The sequence below is a fragment of the Otolemur garnettii genome, unplaced genomic scaffold (genome assembly GCF_000181295.1).
Source record: "Otolemur garnettii isolate 467f Iridium unplaced genomic scaffold, OtoGar3 scaffold00038, whole genome shotgun sequence".
Taxonomy (NCBI): Eukaryota; Metazoa; Chordata; class Mammalia; order Primates; family Galagidae; genus Otolemur; species Otolemur garnettii.
In genome coordinates this window covers 8,941,512-8,957,606 of record NW_003852433.1, presented here as the reverse complement: position 1 = coordinate 8,957,606, position 16,095 = coordinate 8,941,512, and the positions used below count along the sequence as shown (strand labels likewise).

The 16,095-nt window shown below is 43.2% G+C and overlaps 1 protein-coding gene across 3 annotated transcripts in view; it reads right to left on the bottom strand.

The window, feature by feature from the left end:
* Positions 1–1,298: 1,298 nt before the first annotated feature.
* The window catches only part of CIT (citron rho-interacting serine/threonine kinase), a 181,704-nt gene continuing 166,907 nt past the window's right edge, over positions 1,299–16,095 (bottom strand). For all 3 annotated transcript variants that reach the window (XM_003789925.1, XM_003789926.1, XM_023513311.1), the window contains 7 exons: positions 15,485–15,593; positions 15,258–15,386; positions 14,526–14,606; positions 12,545–12,623; positions 12,224–12,403; positions 4,789–5,092; positions 1,299–3,763 (listed from right to left, as the gene is read on the bottom strand). In XM_003789925.1, the coding sequence (XP_003789973.1) occupies positions 3,740–3,763; positions 4,789–5,092; positions 12,224–12,403; positions 12,545–12,623; positions 14,526–14,606; positions 15,258–15,386; positions 15,485–15,593 (906 nt within the window). In that variant the 3' untranslated portion in view covers positions 1,299–3,739. The remainder of the gene's footprint in view (positions 3,764–4,788; positions 5,093–12,223; positions 12,404–12,544; positions 12,624–14,525; positions 14,607–15,257; positions 15,387–15,484; positions 15,594–16,095) is intronic.

Here is a 16,095-nt window from a genome sequence, read left to right as displayed (position 1 = left end):
CGAGGCCCACCTTACATATAAGTCTATGCTTTAGGTTTAAATCTGTATGAATGTTTTCTAAAGCAAATAAAATCCAAGAGGGCCAATTCTGAAAAAGTCCTATTAAGCAAATCATCTTTTTGACCTAAGCTTCCAAATCCTAAAGTTTAACAGTTAAGAAATTTACTATGCAATCAACATCTTTAGTCTAGTAAGAATTAAGTTGTAAATGGAGAAAACATATCTAATTTTGTGATTAAGAAAAAGAAGAGGCAGCACAAAGGGTTAGGCCTCATGGTGTGGCTGAGTAATTTGTTGCTTCTTTGAGGTGGTTCCTTAGGATCCAAAGACCATTTCTTAGTGCATTTTTTTGAAATCAAACTATGTTTATTTAGCTTTTGAAGTACTCTGTAGCTGCCAAGAACCCTCAGTATGATAAACTGAGATGGTTGGTTGGTATTTAATAGATACTTTTCTAATGCTATGAGGAAAGAAAGGTTCCAACATATTCACTTCTTCATCTTCTGAATTATTTTCATTCTTGCAATTATAACCTTGGGGCAGATGTTTATGCCCAACAGTAAAAGAGAAAAGAGGAACAGAATTGCATCTTTGGATCCCATCACAAGCAACGTGAGATACAACCCTGCAAAACAAAGTTTGACCATTCTCAGATTACTTTATTTGAAAATAAAAATTCAGACTAAAGGCAGTAGGAACCACAAAATGAATCTCCATTTGCCAAAACCAATGTTTGTCTGGATCAAGCAACTTTATACATACTAACGAATTGAAAAATAATGGAGAAAAGTTACCCTGCAGACTATAAAAATTCATACAGTTAAAAATAGAAGTATTTACATTTTTAATTATCTTGATCTGAATTCTGCTCTCCAAAGAAATCTACATTATTCAATTCTCAGTGGCCTTAAAATAGATGAAAGAAATCTTAAGTTGACCTGTTTTCCTGTTTAGCTGCATTACAGGACTATGTAATCCATTCTTGAGTAATCCCTTCAAAATGGCCTATTTGACTACATAAGCAGCTTCCCAGCTCTGCAGTCCTATAAAATGACCTTAATAGCCAATTTGTGGTTCACTGGAAATATTGACCAAACTTCTACAATGTCGCATCTCTTGATTCCAGGAAAGCAGCACATTCCCACCACCATGCGGCTCCCTGCCCCCCACTCCAGAGGAAAATCCTCCTTCAAAAGTAAAGAAGGTCCCAATAAGCCCACGCCAACACCACACTGCCAATAAGTTTTTTATGATCTCTCTCCGGAAAAGAAGAGGTCATTGCACTAAAGCAAACATTTTTTAGATCATTGCTTTATTTCACCATTGTTCAACAACAAAGTTCATTCCTCTCAAGGTGGATCTTGAATTGTTGCTTGTGTTCTCTCCCTCATTCTGAATAAAAAAAGATAATGAAGAAAAAGCCTGTACTTTTGGATACCTAGAATCTTTATTTATGTTAATAAGCTTTTGACTGCAATTTCATGTTACGATATTTCCTGCTGGCATCTTGGTGGTCACACGGAGCTCCCCACCCTCCAGGGAAGATGGCTGTCCACAACTACCACCATTGAAACCAAAAGTAAGTGTTGAAAAATGCACCTTTTACAATAAAAAAGTAGAAACCAATTCAATTTCCTTTTTTTTTTTTTTTTACGAATATAAAGTTTCTTGTAAATATGTACAGTCTTTTGAGCTAGTTCTATATAGCAGGAAGCATTTCACAAATGAGACACATAATATATACTTTCAGGGCTCCAGAAGCCCATTTCTCATGGAGATCCTAAATGAAATGCCAAGACTGAAAGACCAATTGTCAGTGACCTTTCCAAATACTGTGGACCAAGAGACAAAATCTTCAGCAAACATTCAGTCAGATCTGCCTTGGGGGTAGGAGGGATGGGCATATGACCCCAAAGACACTAAGCAACACACAAAACACAACAGCAGGACATTTGCCAAGGTGAGACAACACAGAGGTTTGTAGGCGTTTCAAACAAGAAAGCACTTAGGTTAAGAGACGAGCAGGAAGGAGCTGGGATTTGGGGCAGGGTGCAGTCTAGAAAGGGATCTGAACTGTGGACACGTGGTTGAAGAAAACACGGTCATGTTTGCTGGCTGCGATGGAAATGGGTCTACCTTTCAGCTGACCTAGGATGTGCCTTGGTTACTACTGAGGGCGTGCCTAAGAGTCCTGGAGAATCCAAAGCAAGAGATGCCTTGTGGGAGATTAAAGGCAGAAATAAGGCCGCTAGTTAGCTTGCCAACTGCAAAGCCTCTAGGTTGGTTCTATACCAGTTGCCAGGAATTTCATACTCTAATAAGAGGGTAGAGACACAGTGGGAGCCGCACTGCACCTAAGGAGGGCTTCCCAACCCGGGCAGAGTTGGAAAAGTTGAGCTGCGGCTTCTTTCCCAAACTTCCTGGTCTTAAGTCTAGCCCTAGGGAAAGGCTCATTTGGGAAGTCACAGTTTTGTGGGGTAGAACCGTGCTGGATTTTGTGTGAACACAAGAGTCGTCCACAAGGGAGTCGGCAGGGAAGTGTGAAGGTCGGAGAGGATACTGAGTGGGAGGTGGTGGTTTGCTGAAATCCTTCTCTGGTCGTAAGGCTTGAGCGTTTTGGTTTTTGTTTGTTCAGTGCTACAGACTGCAGCTAGTTGTGGCCAGTTAGTTGGCAAGTCGTCAGAGGGTCTCGATTTGGTGGGAGATATGGGATGGGAGTAATATATCAGCAGAGTAACCCAGGGGGGTCAGCCAGGTGGGGAGCACATGCAGTGGACCGCCATGCAAAATTCCTGGATGGGCACCTCCCCCATCCCACACAGGGACAGTGCACCGTCACAATCAGGAGGTGGGCACCTGTAGCCCCCACCCCGACCCCGAGACCATAAATGCTGGGCTCAGAACAAGTCTATTACATGCTTTCCTGGCCAAAGCGACATGGAAAGCGGGGATAGCAGGCTGGGGAGATGACGCTGAGGGTCAGGAAGGAAAGCTTTGCAAGGTCCCTTGGCCCCAAGTCACTGCCTCCAAGCTGAGGCCTGATGACCTCCATACATTCTCAGCTGGTGGGAGGGGAAGGCGTCAAGGCCATAAAAGGCAATGAGAACAGTAAACATTAGGCTATGACATCACCCTGGGTAAAGCAGGGCCATCTATGAGAAATGGACAGGAACAAGAATGAACCTACATGAATGCGGGAGGGTAGCCAATTGATGGGGCGCTTCTACACTACGCTTCAGTAGCAAAGACCTGATGATGTGATCTAGCTAAAAATGACTACAACAGGAAATACATTGCTATTCAAATCTATTAAGAATTCTGTTGTCTTAAAAAAAAAAAAAACAAACAAACAAAAAAAGACCAACCAATCCTAGGATCTTCAAGTTGCTAATTAGGATCCTAAACATGTAGTTAGCGTCCCAGTTGGTTTCCTTTGATGAACTGGTACAGGCTAGAGCTAGGTACAAAAGTCTATGAATGCTTTGAAAGAGTAACAAAGTGCAAAGAGATGACTGCAGGAAGGTGCCCAGAGGGGGCACCGAGCGCTGACAGCTCCTAAAAGCCTCAGCCACCGGCACCTCCTGGAGACAGGGGTGTCCATGCCAAGGCGGATCTGGGTCCATCTGTGCCACAGTGCGGCTGAGCAGATGGGCGCTGGGGTCCCCTTCAGCACAGTTCCATAGTGTGTTTGGTGTTTTCCTGCAGGTTGAAATGAGGACTTGGTTTTCCTGGCTGACTTTTATACTGAAGACTGGTCCCAGACCTAGGAGAAAATAAAGAGGAAGGGTTTTAGCCCACTTCACATAACCCAAATAGGAATTTGCAGCAGCTGGTGTGTACCTTCAGAAGCTGACAGTGAGGGCTCTGCAGGGCAGCACCAAGGCACAGAGCCAGCCCTCAAAACCTGGGGTCAGCCAGGGAGTGAAACTCCCTGAAAAGTCGCTAGGCTATGTGTGCACTTCTGACTGATGGATGCACGCACATGCAGTTTTACTGGTAAATCAGAAGGGATAAGAAAAGAAAAAAAAAAAACAACTGGATAACTTTTCCTTCTATCTTTACTAGCAAAGCTGCCAACAGTGAACTGCAGGTGGCATCAGAAAAAGAATCCCATCCACAAAATCAGCTCTGAATGACAGAAAAGTGGCTCTGTCCAGAGTGGCCTCCTAGAAGCAGCCAGCCTGCTAAGAGGGCACTTGGTCTCTCCCTTGCTCACAGGAGCTCCTCTGTCTCCAGCACATCTATCTATCTCCTCAACTGCTAACCTGAAAATTATATAGATAATACATGTGTACAAGTTAAAAATTTCAAAAAGCTCAAAGTTCTTTAGAAGGCAATTGTTACCAGTTTCTATGTCACCTTCCAGGAAAAAATAACTTCCTATATACATATGTGTGTATGTGTTTAAAAAAAAAACATGGAACATTTTGTAGAACTATTATATATGTTTAAAAAGGAGAATACATACATATCTGCCTATATGTGCCAAATATCTAGAAACTGCTAACATTTTCCTCTGGGGAAGAGAACAATATACTTTCAGTAACCATTGCATTTTGAGATATAAACATACACATTCTCCTTTGTAAGCACATATAGGTTATCCATTTATTTAGGAAGCTTCTTCTTAAATAAAGTATATTTTCTTCCTAAACCCGTATGTCTCACAAAGCCTGAATGACAGTGGTGAGGTTCCTACTTTTAAAACAGTAGCCCTGAGGGGTCTCCGCTCCCTGAGTCACTCTTGGCTTCCATGACAGATATGCGGGCCTGAGAATGCTGCCTCACCTTATTGACCTGGGACAGTGGGGTCCTCACGGCTCCTGCAGGCAGCCGGCCCCTGCTGCTGTCTTCAAATAGCCTCCCGGGGGACCGCTCCCTCCGTGTGCTCAGCACGCGGCCCGGGGACTTCTCCCGCTCCAGGGGGCGGCCAGGAGACTTGTCCCTGCGCAGCTCTGTCCGCCCCTCACGGTAGCGGTGGGGTGTGCTTGGCTCTCGGGGGTGGCTGGGCCCTTCAGGTGGCGCTGGGCTGGAGGCCACACGCTTGGTGATGTGCTCATTGTACGTGGGCGGGCCTCGCTTGTTGGGGCTGCTAGTGACAAGAGAGAGAGGTTGGGAGCTGCAGAGCCACACCCCAGTGAGAGGAAGGGACATTCTCCTTCCCGGAGCACCCCCCAAGCCCCAGCCTCACCACTGATTATTAGAAAAAGACCCAGAGTATCTCAGACTTTCTGTTCAATTTTGGTAGTGAGAACAAGAAGACAGCAAAGATGACAAAAGAAAACCAAGCTTCCTGGTCTTGCACAGACTTTGATACAGTGAGCACCTAGCGTGTATCAGGCCCCGTGCGAAGCTCTTTACCTGCACTGTCTCATTGAGTGGTTACATCATCACAACAGCTCTGTGAGCTACAAAGCATAAGCCTCATTATACAGGCAAGAAAATGGAGACAGAAGTTAGATGACTTGCCCAAGCTAGCTCAAGGAGAGCTGGGATTCCAAGAGAGAGCAGGGTAATCTCATGATCCCTATACTAGTATTTTGCAGAGCCTAGAAGGTAGTCTTCACCGAGGAGTTAAGCCTGCTGACACCTAGAAGTCAGGGACTCACAAAGGACGTTGGTGGTAAGGAACAGTTTTGAGGAAGCCTGTACTGGTCACTGTCAGCTGCCTTGTCTGTCCCCCTTCTGGCCCTGGTGTTTGGTTACCTTTCTCTCCAAGTATCTTTCCAAGAGTCTATGGGGCACCTGATCCAGATGTGGCTGCTCAGAAAGCTGACAACTCATAGACATGGCCATAAGATGACAGAGAGGTGCAGAGGTCAGGCATGATATAATTAGGAAACTGAGCAGGACAGACCAAAATAGTATAGCTGGCTCAAAAACCATCCCAGGCCCCAAAGATTGATGATTAATAACTAAACATCTGAAAATGTGGGGGCCTTTCTGCATGACCAACCCAATCCTCTACCAGTCCTGCCTTGGATATTTCAGATGAAGATTCCCACAAACCCACAGCCTTAACTATCTCTGTGAAGATACAAGATCCAGAAATACAGAGAACTGAAATGTGGCCTTCTGACTCAATTCCTCCTACCCCTCATCTATGAAAAAAGTACTGAGCTCCTCGTTACCTGAGCATAAACTGATGCTAGGAGAAAGCAACCTACTTAAAATGGAGACAAAATTTTATAATGTATATTCCTTGAAGACAAGTTTTGATTGATTGGGGCTTTATCTTGGAAAATAAAACTTGAAATCAGAAAAATAGTTTATTTTGTGATAAAATATTGAACCAAGTATGAATCATGTGACAATTCATGTTGCTCTAATTTTCTCAATAAAACTATAGATGACATGCTATGACATCCTTTACATTAATATGGGACTTTGGGGCCGGGCACGGTGGCTCATGCCTATAATCCTAGCACTCTGGGAGGCCGAGGCAGGGGGATTACCTGAGCTCATGAGCTCAAGACTAAGCTGAGCCAGAGTGAGACCCCACCTCTAAAAATAGCCGGGCGTTGTGGTGGGTGCCTATAGTCCCAGCTACTTGGGAGACTCAGGCAAGAGAATCCCTTATGCCCAAGAGTTTGAGGTTGCTGTGAGCTGTGACGCCATAGCACTCTACCAAGGGTGACAGCTTGAGACTCTGTCTCAAAAATAAAAATAAGAATTGAGAGCATCATTGGTTTCCCAAAGGCTTATCTTAATCCTGATATTTAAATCCTTCTCTTTGGAAGAGGTTATTGTTTCATCAACTTGTTCATTTGTTTCTCTTCAATTATTGATCTCTTAACAGAATCCCCTCCCCCATCAATATTCATAATTGAGATGAGACAGAGAAAGTCAGAGACTCAATGGGTGAGGAGGGCCTCTAGAACACACTTGAGGGCCAAATCTAAAAGATTCCCCTTTTTATAAATAAAGTTTTATTGGAACATAGATATGCTAATTGGTTTATGCACTGTCTACAGCTGCTTCCATACTACAACAGGATTACATACTTGAGACAGAAACCATATAGCCTGCAAAGCCAAAAATATTTACCCTCCAGACCTTTACAGAAGAAGTTTGCCAGTTCCTCCTCTAAAGTAAAACAGAGATTTTTTTTCTTTTTTAGAGACAAGAGTCTCACTCTTTCACCCTGGGTAATATGCCAAGGTGTCATAGGTCACAGCAACCTCAAACTATTAAGCTCAAGCAATTCTCTTGCCTCAGCCTCCTGAGTAGCTGAGACTACAGGTGCCTACCACAACACCTGGCTAGTTTTTCTATTTTTTTTTTTTAGTAGAAGCAGAGTCTTACTCTTGCTCAAGCTGGTCTTAAACTCCTGAGCTCAAGCAATCCACCGAACTAGGCAGCCCAGAGTGCTAAGATCATTGGCAAGAGCCACCGCACCCGGCCACAATACAGAGATATTGATGAGTGGAGATAATTCTGTTAGGGGTCAGTTCATAGTAAATGGTTTCAAGTCATTCATTTGTTTCCCCAGACATTGCCCACTATGGAGATTCAGGCAACAAATGCTCAAAAGACCAGAAGCCCCTGTTGTCTGTGCAGCAGAAGAATATGAGATAACTCACACTTGAAACATCATCTTGAAATCAAGGTTTATATTTATCTCTAGCCAGTTGGCTTTGAGAAATGGAAGACAAATAAAAATAAATAAATAAATTCCAAGCAGGAAAATTATGTTAAGCCTTTCTGTAGTGGAAGAGAAATCATAAAATGTGTCCACAAGGGCCCATCATAAAGCAAATGAGAGGGTGCTCACTGCCGAGGGGAAGACAGATGGCTCCAGGAAGGCCATTGAGGATGTCAGATGAATGGGAGGAAAGAACACACCCTTCATTCTAAGCCAACTGGGCAGTCTTCCATCTCCTTATCCTTTAATGACCAAGGATCTACTACATCAATTTTATGTTTTTTTGCAAAGAGTTACATTTCCTGCTCTGCTAAACACACCAGGGCAGCAAGGCCTGCAGTGCATCACACCCAGCCAAGCCACCTTCTTACATCTGACCTGCCCAAAGCAGTCAGCAACAAAAAGATGATTCTACAGCATAAGCCAAGAGATAAGTACAAACTAACTGCTGACGTTACAGACATCCTGGTCAACAGCAGGAAAGCAAGCACATTATTTCTGCCCCTGTTCACAGAACCATTTGACCACAGAATGGCAACTCCTTACAGAAAGATGACATAGTCTCAAAAGCAAAGTGCCATCTAACTAGGCAATAGGGGTAAAAAAATCTGATTATTTCGATTTATTTCTGGCATGACTTAGACATTACTTAAAGATGATCAGACCTTTTCGAGGGAGGCCTATAGCCCCCTGAGCAGTCTCTCTTGAGGCGGGGTCAAACCAAAGGAATTAGGATGACTTGCTTATTGACATTTTTGTTTTTTCAGCAAATTCCTGGGATTAAAACCATACTAACCAAGCATTTCCAATTAATTAACTCCTATCCACCAACAAAAGAAAGGGTAACATTAGGAAATAGGGCCAGAATTTTTTCCAATATGTAAACTTAGACATGGCTCCTCTACCCAACTATGAGTCCCTTGAGAATAAGAAAACAGTGTTTTCTTCATCTCTATATCCTCAACCCCAGAGCTTTCATCTGGCACATGGTAGGGGGTACACAACTATTTATAGGATGGGCATGGAGGGCTGGCTAGAAAATTAAAGTCCTATAACCCCAGGTTAAATAATTTCAGACTTTCTTTGCAGACCAAGGTTTCAGACTTCTTATACATAGATCTGGCTCCCAACCCTCTGTGAGAAGACAAGGCTGGTCCCACTTCCACAGTGACTGGTGTGATTACAGATGGAAGCAGCCTCAGGGGAGGAAAACTCAGCAACATCTATCAGAATTACAAATGCACACCTGCTGTCACCCATCCATTCCTTCTCCAGAAACTTATCAGATTCCTCAGCAAGCAAAAATGACATAAGTACAAAGTCATTTACTATAGCAACAGACTGGAAACAACCCAAACAGCCACTGATAAAGGAGCAATGAAATAAATTAAAGTACAACCATGGGAAGGAATGCTGTGCAAACATCTGAATAAACAGTAAGAACAAAGAATGAAGAAACACTTCTTACACTGACATGGAGCAATCTTCAAGATACATTAAGGTACAGGAGTGTATGCATAGCATGTTATCACTTTTATTAAAAAGAAGGGGAAGAACTCTTCTGGAATGTCAGAGTAAGGAACTCTAAAAACCTGTTTCTCCATAAAAGCAAAAGCAACACTGGCAAAAAATGGTCAAAATCAACTTTTCAGAACTCTGGAAATTAACCTTAGTCCTTTGAGCAGTCACTCTTTTTTTTTTTTTTGAGACAGTCTCACTTGGTCACCCTCAGTAGAGTGCTGTGGCATCGTATCTCACAGCAACCTCAAACTCTTGGGTTCAAATGATTCTCTTGCCTCTGCCTCCCAAGTAGTTGGGATTACAGGCACCTGCCACAACACCCACCTATGTTATAGAGATGGGGTCTTGCTCTTGCTCAGGTTGGTCTCGAACTCGTGAGCTCAGGCAATCCACTTCCTTGGCCTCCTGAGTGCTGGGATTACAGTCGTGAGCTACTGCACCTGGCCCCTGAGCAGTCACTCTTGAGTCAGGCTCAAACCCAAAGCATTAGAAGCACCTGCTTACTAGGCATCTCTGGCTTTCCAGCAAGTTCCTGGGATTAAAAACCACACTGACCAACCATGTTGCAAAAAAGGTCTACAACAATCTGAAGGGTATTTGTGCAAGAAATACAATGGAATCTCAGTAAAAACAGCAAGTTTTGTGACATATTAATCCCTCCATGCCCTACTGCATTAGAGTTGCGATCAGCTGCCTTATAACCACAGGAGGTGTGAAAAGCAGTACTCTCACAGCCATTGGAAGGAGGAGATCATGACTGAAGTTTTCTAAAACCACCCATCCCCAGAAAATTGTCACTATCTGACCTATCTGGCTACCTCCTTGAAAACACCCACTTTCTCAGGGCTTGTCTTTATTTGACCCAACATAGGACTTGCTCATTAAGAAAATTCCCGGCTTGGTGCTGGTAGGTCAGTGGTTAGGGCGCCAGCCACATACACGGAGGCTGGTGGGTTCGAGCTATAGGTGAAACACCTAAATTGTCTCTTTCCCCTGTAGCCTTAGGCTTTATCAGATAAGAACAAAGAAAGTAATAACTGATGACATGTTCTTCATTAAGTTATGTTAAACCGGGTTACATTGAAAGGATTGTGCTTAAAGGTATAGTTGGGTGGATTATCAGATTACTAGGAAGGAGCTACTTACAGGACGGGTGTTCATAAACTGTTTAAATGTATCAATGAGGTCATTGCTGCATTGTGCTCATGTACAAAATTCCCTATATAAGCCAACTGCAAATAAAGAAGCTCGCCATTTTGCCTGAGCCAGCAGATGGTCACCTTTATTTAAGATACAATTTCAATAAGTGTGCTTATTCTTCGCGACATCGCTTTTCTATGAGACCCTTATGGCAACACAAGCCCAGCCTAGGCCTGCTAAACAACTATGACAACTACAACCAAAAAAATAGCCAGGTGTTGTGCGCGTCTGTAGTCCCAGCTACATGGGAGGCTGAGGCAGGAGAATTGCTGAAGCCCAAGAGTTTGAGGCTGCTGTGAGCTGTATGCCACAGCACTCTGCCAAGGGCAACAAAGTGAGACTCTGTCTAGAAAAAAGAAAAAAAAAAGTCCTATGCCCAGGCAAAACTATCAGTGGCAATCATTAAACATGGCAAGTACATGAAGCAGTGATACGAGTGGGGGAAAAAAATAATTCTTTTTGAGGTGATAAAAATGTTCTAAAATTAGGTTGTGGTGACGGTTGCACCAATCTATAGATAAACAACACACCTCTGATTGTATACTTCAAAGGGTAAGTGTTATGGTATGTGAATTATCTCAGCAAAGAGTGTAATAAAAAAGATGGAAGAATACATATACACATGCGTGTGCATACACACACATCTGCTTGTACAGCCATCCCTTGGTGTCCGTGGGGATTGGCTCCAGAACTTCCCATGAATCCCAAAATCTGTAGATGCTCAAGTCTCTGATATGAAATGGAGCAGTATTTGCACATAACCTACATATCCCCCTTAAATCATCTTTAGATTACTTACCTAATATAATGTAAATGCTCTGTAAAAAGTTGTTATACCATACTGTTTAGGGAATGACGATAAAAAAGTCTGTAAATGTGCAGAACAGATACGATTTTTTTCAAGTATTTTCAATCCGTGGTTTGTTGAATCTCTGTGCAAAGCCCATGGACACTGGGGGCTGACTAAATATGTGTAAAGGATCTATAAATAGAAACCCAAAAGCCTAAAAAAATTAGTCTTTTCCTGGGTGGGGCCCTGGGTGGCAGAGGGTGAAGAGAGGTGGGAGTATGAGACGGCCAGAAGAGTGACTCTGTATGATGCACCTTTTGTGGCCTTTGAATTTTGTGCCCTACAATTAGATTACTGACTCAAGAAAGTAAGTAAAACATTAAAAATAAAATTTGAAATGAATATCAGTCCCATCGTGTTTAGGAGGTTTTGAATTCCACAGAAGCCACCAGGCAGGCTGGAAATCCCAGGTGTCACCTGTGGATGTCCAGGCGTGGCATACCTTTCCTTGCTGCCTGAGCACACCTCACTGCCCTCCCTGTCCCCAGCCCCCCAGCCTCACTACTGATGGGAAATCCTTCCTGGTCTCCAAGTCTGAACTCCTAGGTGCTTCACACTACTTCACCATGGCCTCACCCTTCTGTGCTATCATGCCTGACCACCAGTGTCTCTCTCCCACAGGGCTTTGAGCAGAGAAGGGCTATGTCTGGTTCATTCACCATCACACCTCCACCTGCAAGCCCAACAGTGAGCACAGCCAAATATCTGCTAAGGCAATGAATGTGTAATCTGTGCTCTGAGATTTTACACATCATTGTAATCCCACAGCCATGAGGGAAAGACCAGAATGTTCTCTTCTAACCTTTATAAGGGGGGATTTTATAATTCTCCTGAATGCTCATAAAAGACTGTATCATTTCAGTACCGCAGATCTCAAAGAAACAGGTGGTTATTGCTCATGGCCAAAGGGAAGATTGGGAAAACCTCAACTACTTGAGTAAGATTTCCTTCTGCCTTGCAGAAAAGCACTCTGCCTCCAGTAATGAGGGAGGGAAGAGTTCTGTTACCTGCGGGAGGTGGAAGGGACCCGATGGTGGTCAGTGCCCGACTCCTTCACAAGGTTTCCTTTGCAGCAGATGACCCTTAATTTATCCTGGTACGAGGATGCCAGGTAAATTGCTCCCGAGGAAATTGCAGGGCCTAGGTAGCGTGGATTCGGGATTTCCAAATATGCTCGGGCAGGGGTCCTGCGAAGTTCCAGATAAGAGTTTGCAATCATTGCAAGTTACCTCCATTGCTAAGCAGGTTAGGAAGAAACATGGGCCCACCCCAACACCTTTGCCTCATACCTAAGGTTTTTGAAGCAGAGTAGGGCAATGCTTACTTACCCCAGTGACGAGCGGGCCTGGATCTCAATTACTTCGAGTGAGTTGAAGTGGGTCACAAACAGATAAGGTTCTCTGTAGGCTGTGTGGCCACCATAAAGGAAGAGCACAGGACAAAGGGTTAAAAGAGAGAAAATAAAAATCTGGCTGTAATGCATTCTTGGACCCAGCAATCTCACGTAGAGGAATTTATCCATGTGCCAGGATAATCATGCATGTTTGAGTATATTCATCGTCAATTTGTTTGTGTTACAGCAGAATATGGGAAACAATTCAAGTGTACATTATAGGGGATTGGTTAAATAAACATCTATGGAATTCTACACAGCTGTAAAAATGCACAAAGAAGCCAAAAGATATTGGAAAAAAAAAATCCAAGGTACATCACTCAGAGCATAAGGTAAGGTTCAGAATAATGTGTAAATTGTGTTACCTTACTGATTTAAAAACAAAAACAGATGGGAAAAATATATTTTTTTAATGTGCTTGTAATTGCATAAAGCACTGGAAGGATAAGAAACTCCTAAAAGCTTTTTCCTTTGGAGGAACAGGGATGGAGAATTGGGGAGATGGGTAACATGGGTGAGAGTTTTAGTTATATGCCTTTTAAACTGTTTGATTGTAAACATCTATGAAAAGTTAAAAGAAAAAATCCCAAATTCACAGATAATGAGTTATTTCTGGTCTCTTAATACTCTATCTCTGTTTCACAGTGTCACTAAAACTAGAGGATACAACTAGAAATGTTTTCTGCCTAAAAGGGAAAAGGTGATTATCACAATTATTCCTGGTGGTAAATTATTACTTTGGTATTATTATTATTATTATTATTATTTAGAGACAGGGTCTCACTCTGTCACCCATGCTAGACTGCAGTGGCATGATCACAGCTCACAGCAGTGAACTCCTGGGCTCAAGAGATCCTCCTGCATCAGCTTCCTAAGTAGCTGAGAATACAGGCATGAATCCTTTCTTTTTTTTTGTAGAGATGGGTCTTGCTATGTTGCCCAAGCTGGTCTCAAACTCGTGGCCTTAAGCGATCCTCTAATCTTGGCTTCCCAAAGTGCTGGGATTACAGGTGCAAGCCACCTCACCCAGCCTACTTTGGTATTAGACTATTTTAGTCATGCTTCCCAGCACTCAAGCACTCATGTACTTTCCTTGCCTTGAATCTGGGCTGAGCCTGTGGCCTGTTCTAACCAGTACAATGTGGTAGCAGTGAGCAATGAAAATAATTTTATAGTTGGGGGTCACCACAACATGAGGAACTGTATTAAAGGGTCACGGCTTTAGGAAGTTGAGAACCACTGGTCTAGTCATAGAATCAGGGGCAATGATAAGCTGTTCTTTTAAGTCACTAAGTTTTGGAATGGGTTTTTATGCAGCAAGAAACAAAATAGCCTTGAAGGGTACTTTGGCCATAATGGCACTTAAGAATATTCACATAGATATATTAATATACGCACACATTCATGTGTATGTGTGTTTACTGTTCGACCCGGTAGCTCTACTTTTAGGAATTTATGATACTACTTGACAAATGTACAAAGATTAATATAAAGATGTTCACTGAAGAGTTGTTTACACTTACAAAAAGAATGGGCGTGACCTTACTGCTTTGCTTAATTAAAACTGGTTAAATTAATAGGTGTTCAGCTATGCCATGGGCTACTATGCACCTTTGAAAATGACTGAAATAAATCCAGAGGAGACAGAATCCTTTCTATCATTAGAGCCCAGCAAATATTTCACTGTTGCCTGGTGGATGTGGCTTAGGCAATTCCTCATTAAGCCTCAGAATTTTTGTCATGAGCATTTATTCAGGTGACTGGTACATACAGTACACGTACTTTATATCTAACGGAATTCATGAGCACAGTGTTTAAGGCCCCCCCTCACCCCAACAAAATATTCTACTTGCAATTCTTTCCCAGGACCTCAGCTGCTAGCAAAAGAGAAGCCCCCTACACCATGCCTCACGTACCGAAGGCCAAAGGTAAGCGACTCCACTTGAGATCGTCTGTGCGGCTTCGTCTTCCGTAAGAATCCACAAACACCCCAAATTCTACAAGGTGTCAAGAGCACACGGGCGTTACCACAGCCACACGTGGAGTGCCAGTGACAGAGAGGGAGAAAAAGAAGCAAGGGAATGACTAGCCAGGTTTAACCGGGCGGTTGAAAGCACAGGATCTCTGCTGAGGCATCTCTCAGTTTTAATAAATATGAGAAATATTTTAATTAAAAGAAATCTTTAACTTACTAAATTTTGTTAAAGAGAGAAGACTCAAAGGAAAGGGAAGAAAAGGGAGAAAGGGAATACAAAAAAAGGGGAAGAGGGAAGAAAGAAAAGACAGGGAGACCCAGAGACAGGGAGAGACTGAAAGACCTAGAGATTTTTTAAAAAGGGAAAGTAGAAAACAAATAAGGCCAGAGAAAGGAAGTGAGGAAGAGAGAGGAAGACAGACATAGAGAAGGGGGAAAAACGCCTGCTCTTTGGAGAGAAATGTGATCAAATCAGACTGCACTAGTGTCCAGGGGAAAGGAGAAAAATCCCCCAGGGTCCTAGGCAGTGCTGGAACGACATTCTCTGTACCTCCAGCAGGATCCACCCTGACCCAGAGCCCCAGTGACCAGCCCCCAGCCCCTCACGGGCCTGACCTGGGATTTCTCACATCTACATGCACCCAGCACAGCAGTGGGCGCAGTCCTGACTCACCGTGGAAACACAGCAAATACTCCTCTCGCTGGCCTGCACTGTTCACCTGCACGATGGAGACAGGGAAACTGTTGGAAGAGGAGGCAAATACGGCAGGTGCCAAGGAATGGTCATTCTTATCCAGGAATTCTGAAAAGGCAGGTGAGAAGCAGGGCCTCAGGAATGACCTCCAGTTCTCAGCAAGGCCTGAGCCATGCGTGGAGTGGGGAAAGGGACACAAGCCCTACCCTCGAGTGTGTACTGCTTCATGTCGATTTCGTAGAATTTATTGGTTCCAATGAGGATACTGTAATTGGTGAAGTGGATACAGCTGCAGGGCTCTGAGGTCTCTATCTCCTGAGACAAGAGAAGAATAGGAGAGGTGAGACCAGATAGTCATGTGTCCACTGCTATTCTGTTTCTGCCTGAAGCAGTGAGCCAGGCCCTGCAGACAACTGTCGCCAGATTTGTTCACAGAAAGCCTTTCATGCCTCTCAGGATGACCAATGATCCACCTGCCACCTCTATTGTTCTATGCAATCCCAGGCAAAGAAAATAAGGTCAAATTATAGCTATAAAAAAGGATCAGAAACACCGTTTCAATGAGAAGATAGAATTTTTACAACTTTCTTATCAGAGAGGGAAAAAAAACAAAGACTAGAAAAATACACCAACTATTAACAGTGGTAGGAAGAAGGACAGGTTTGGGTTTCCTTCTTCTTGCTAGCATCTAAGTTTCTAATGTGAGCTTAAATTACCTATACCATTATCATCATTGTCATCCTGTCTTAATTATCTGCTTCCTAATTATTTTCACTTGTTTTTAAGCCAGTCCTAATGTCATTAAAAAAAAAAAAAA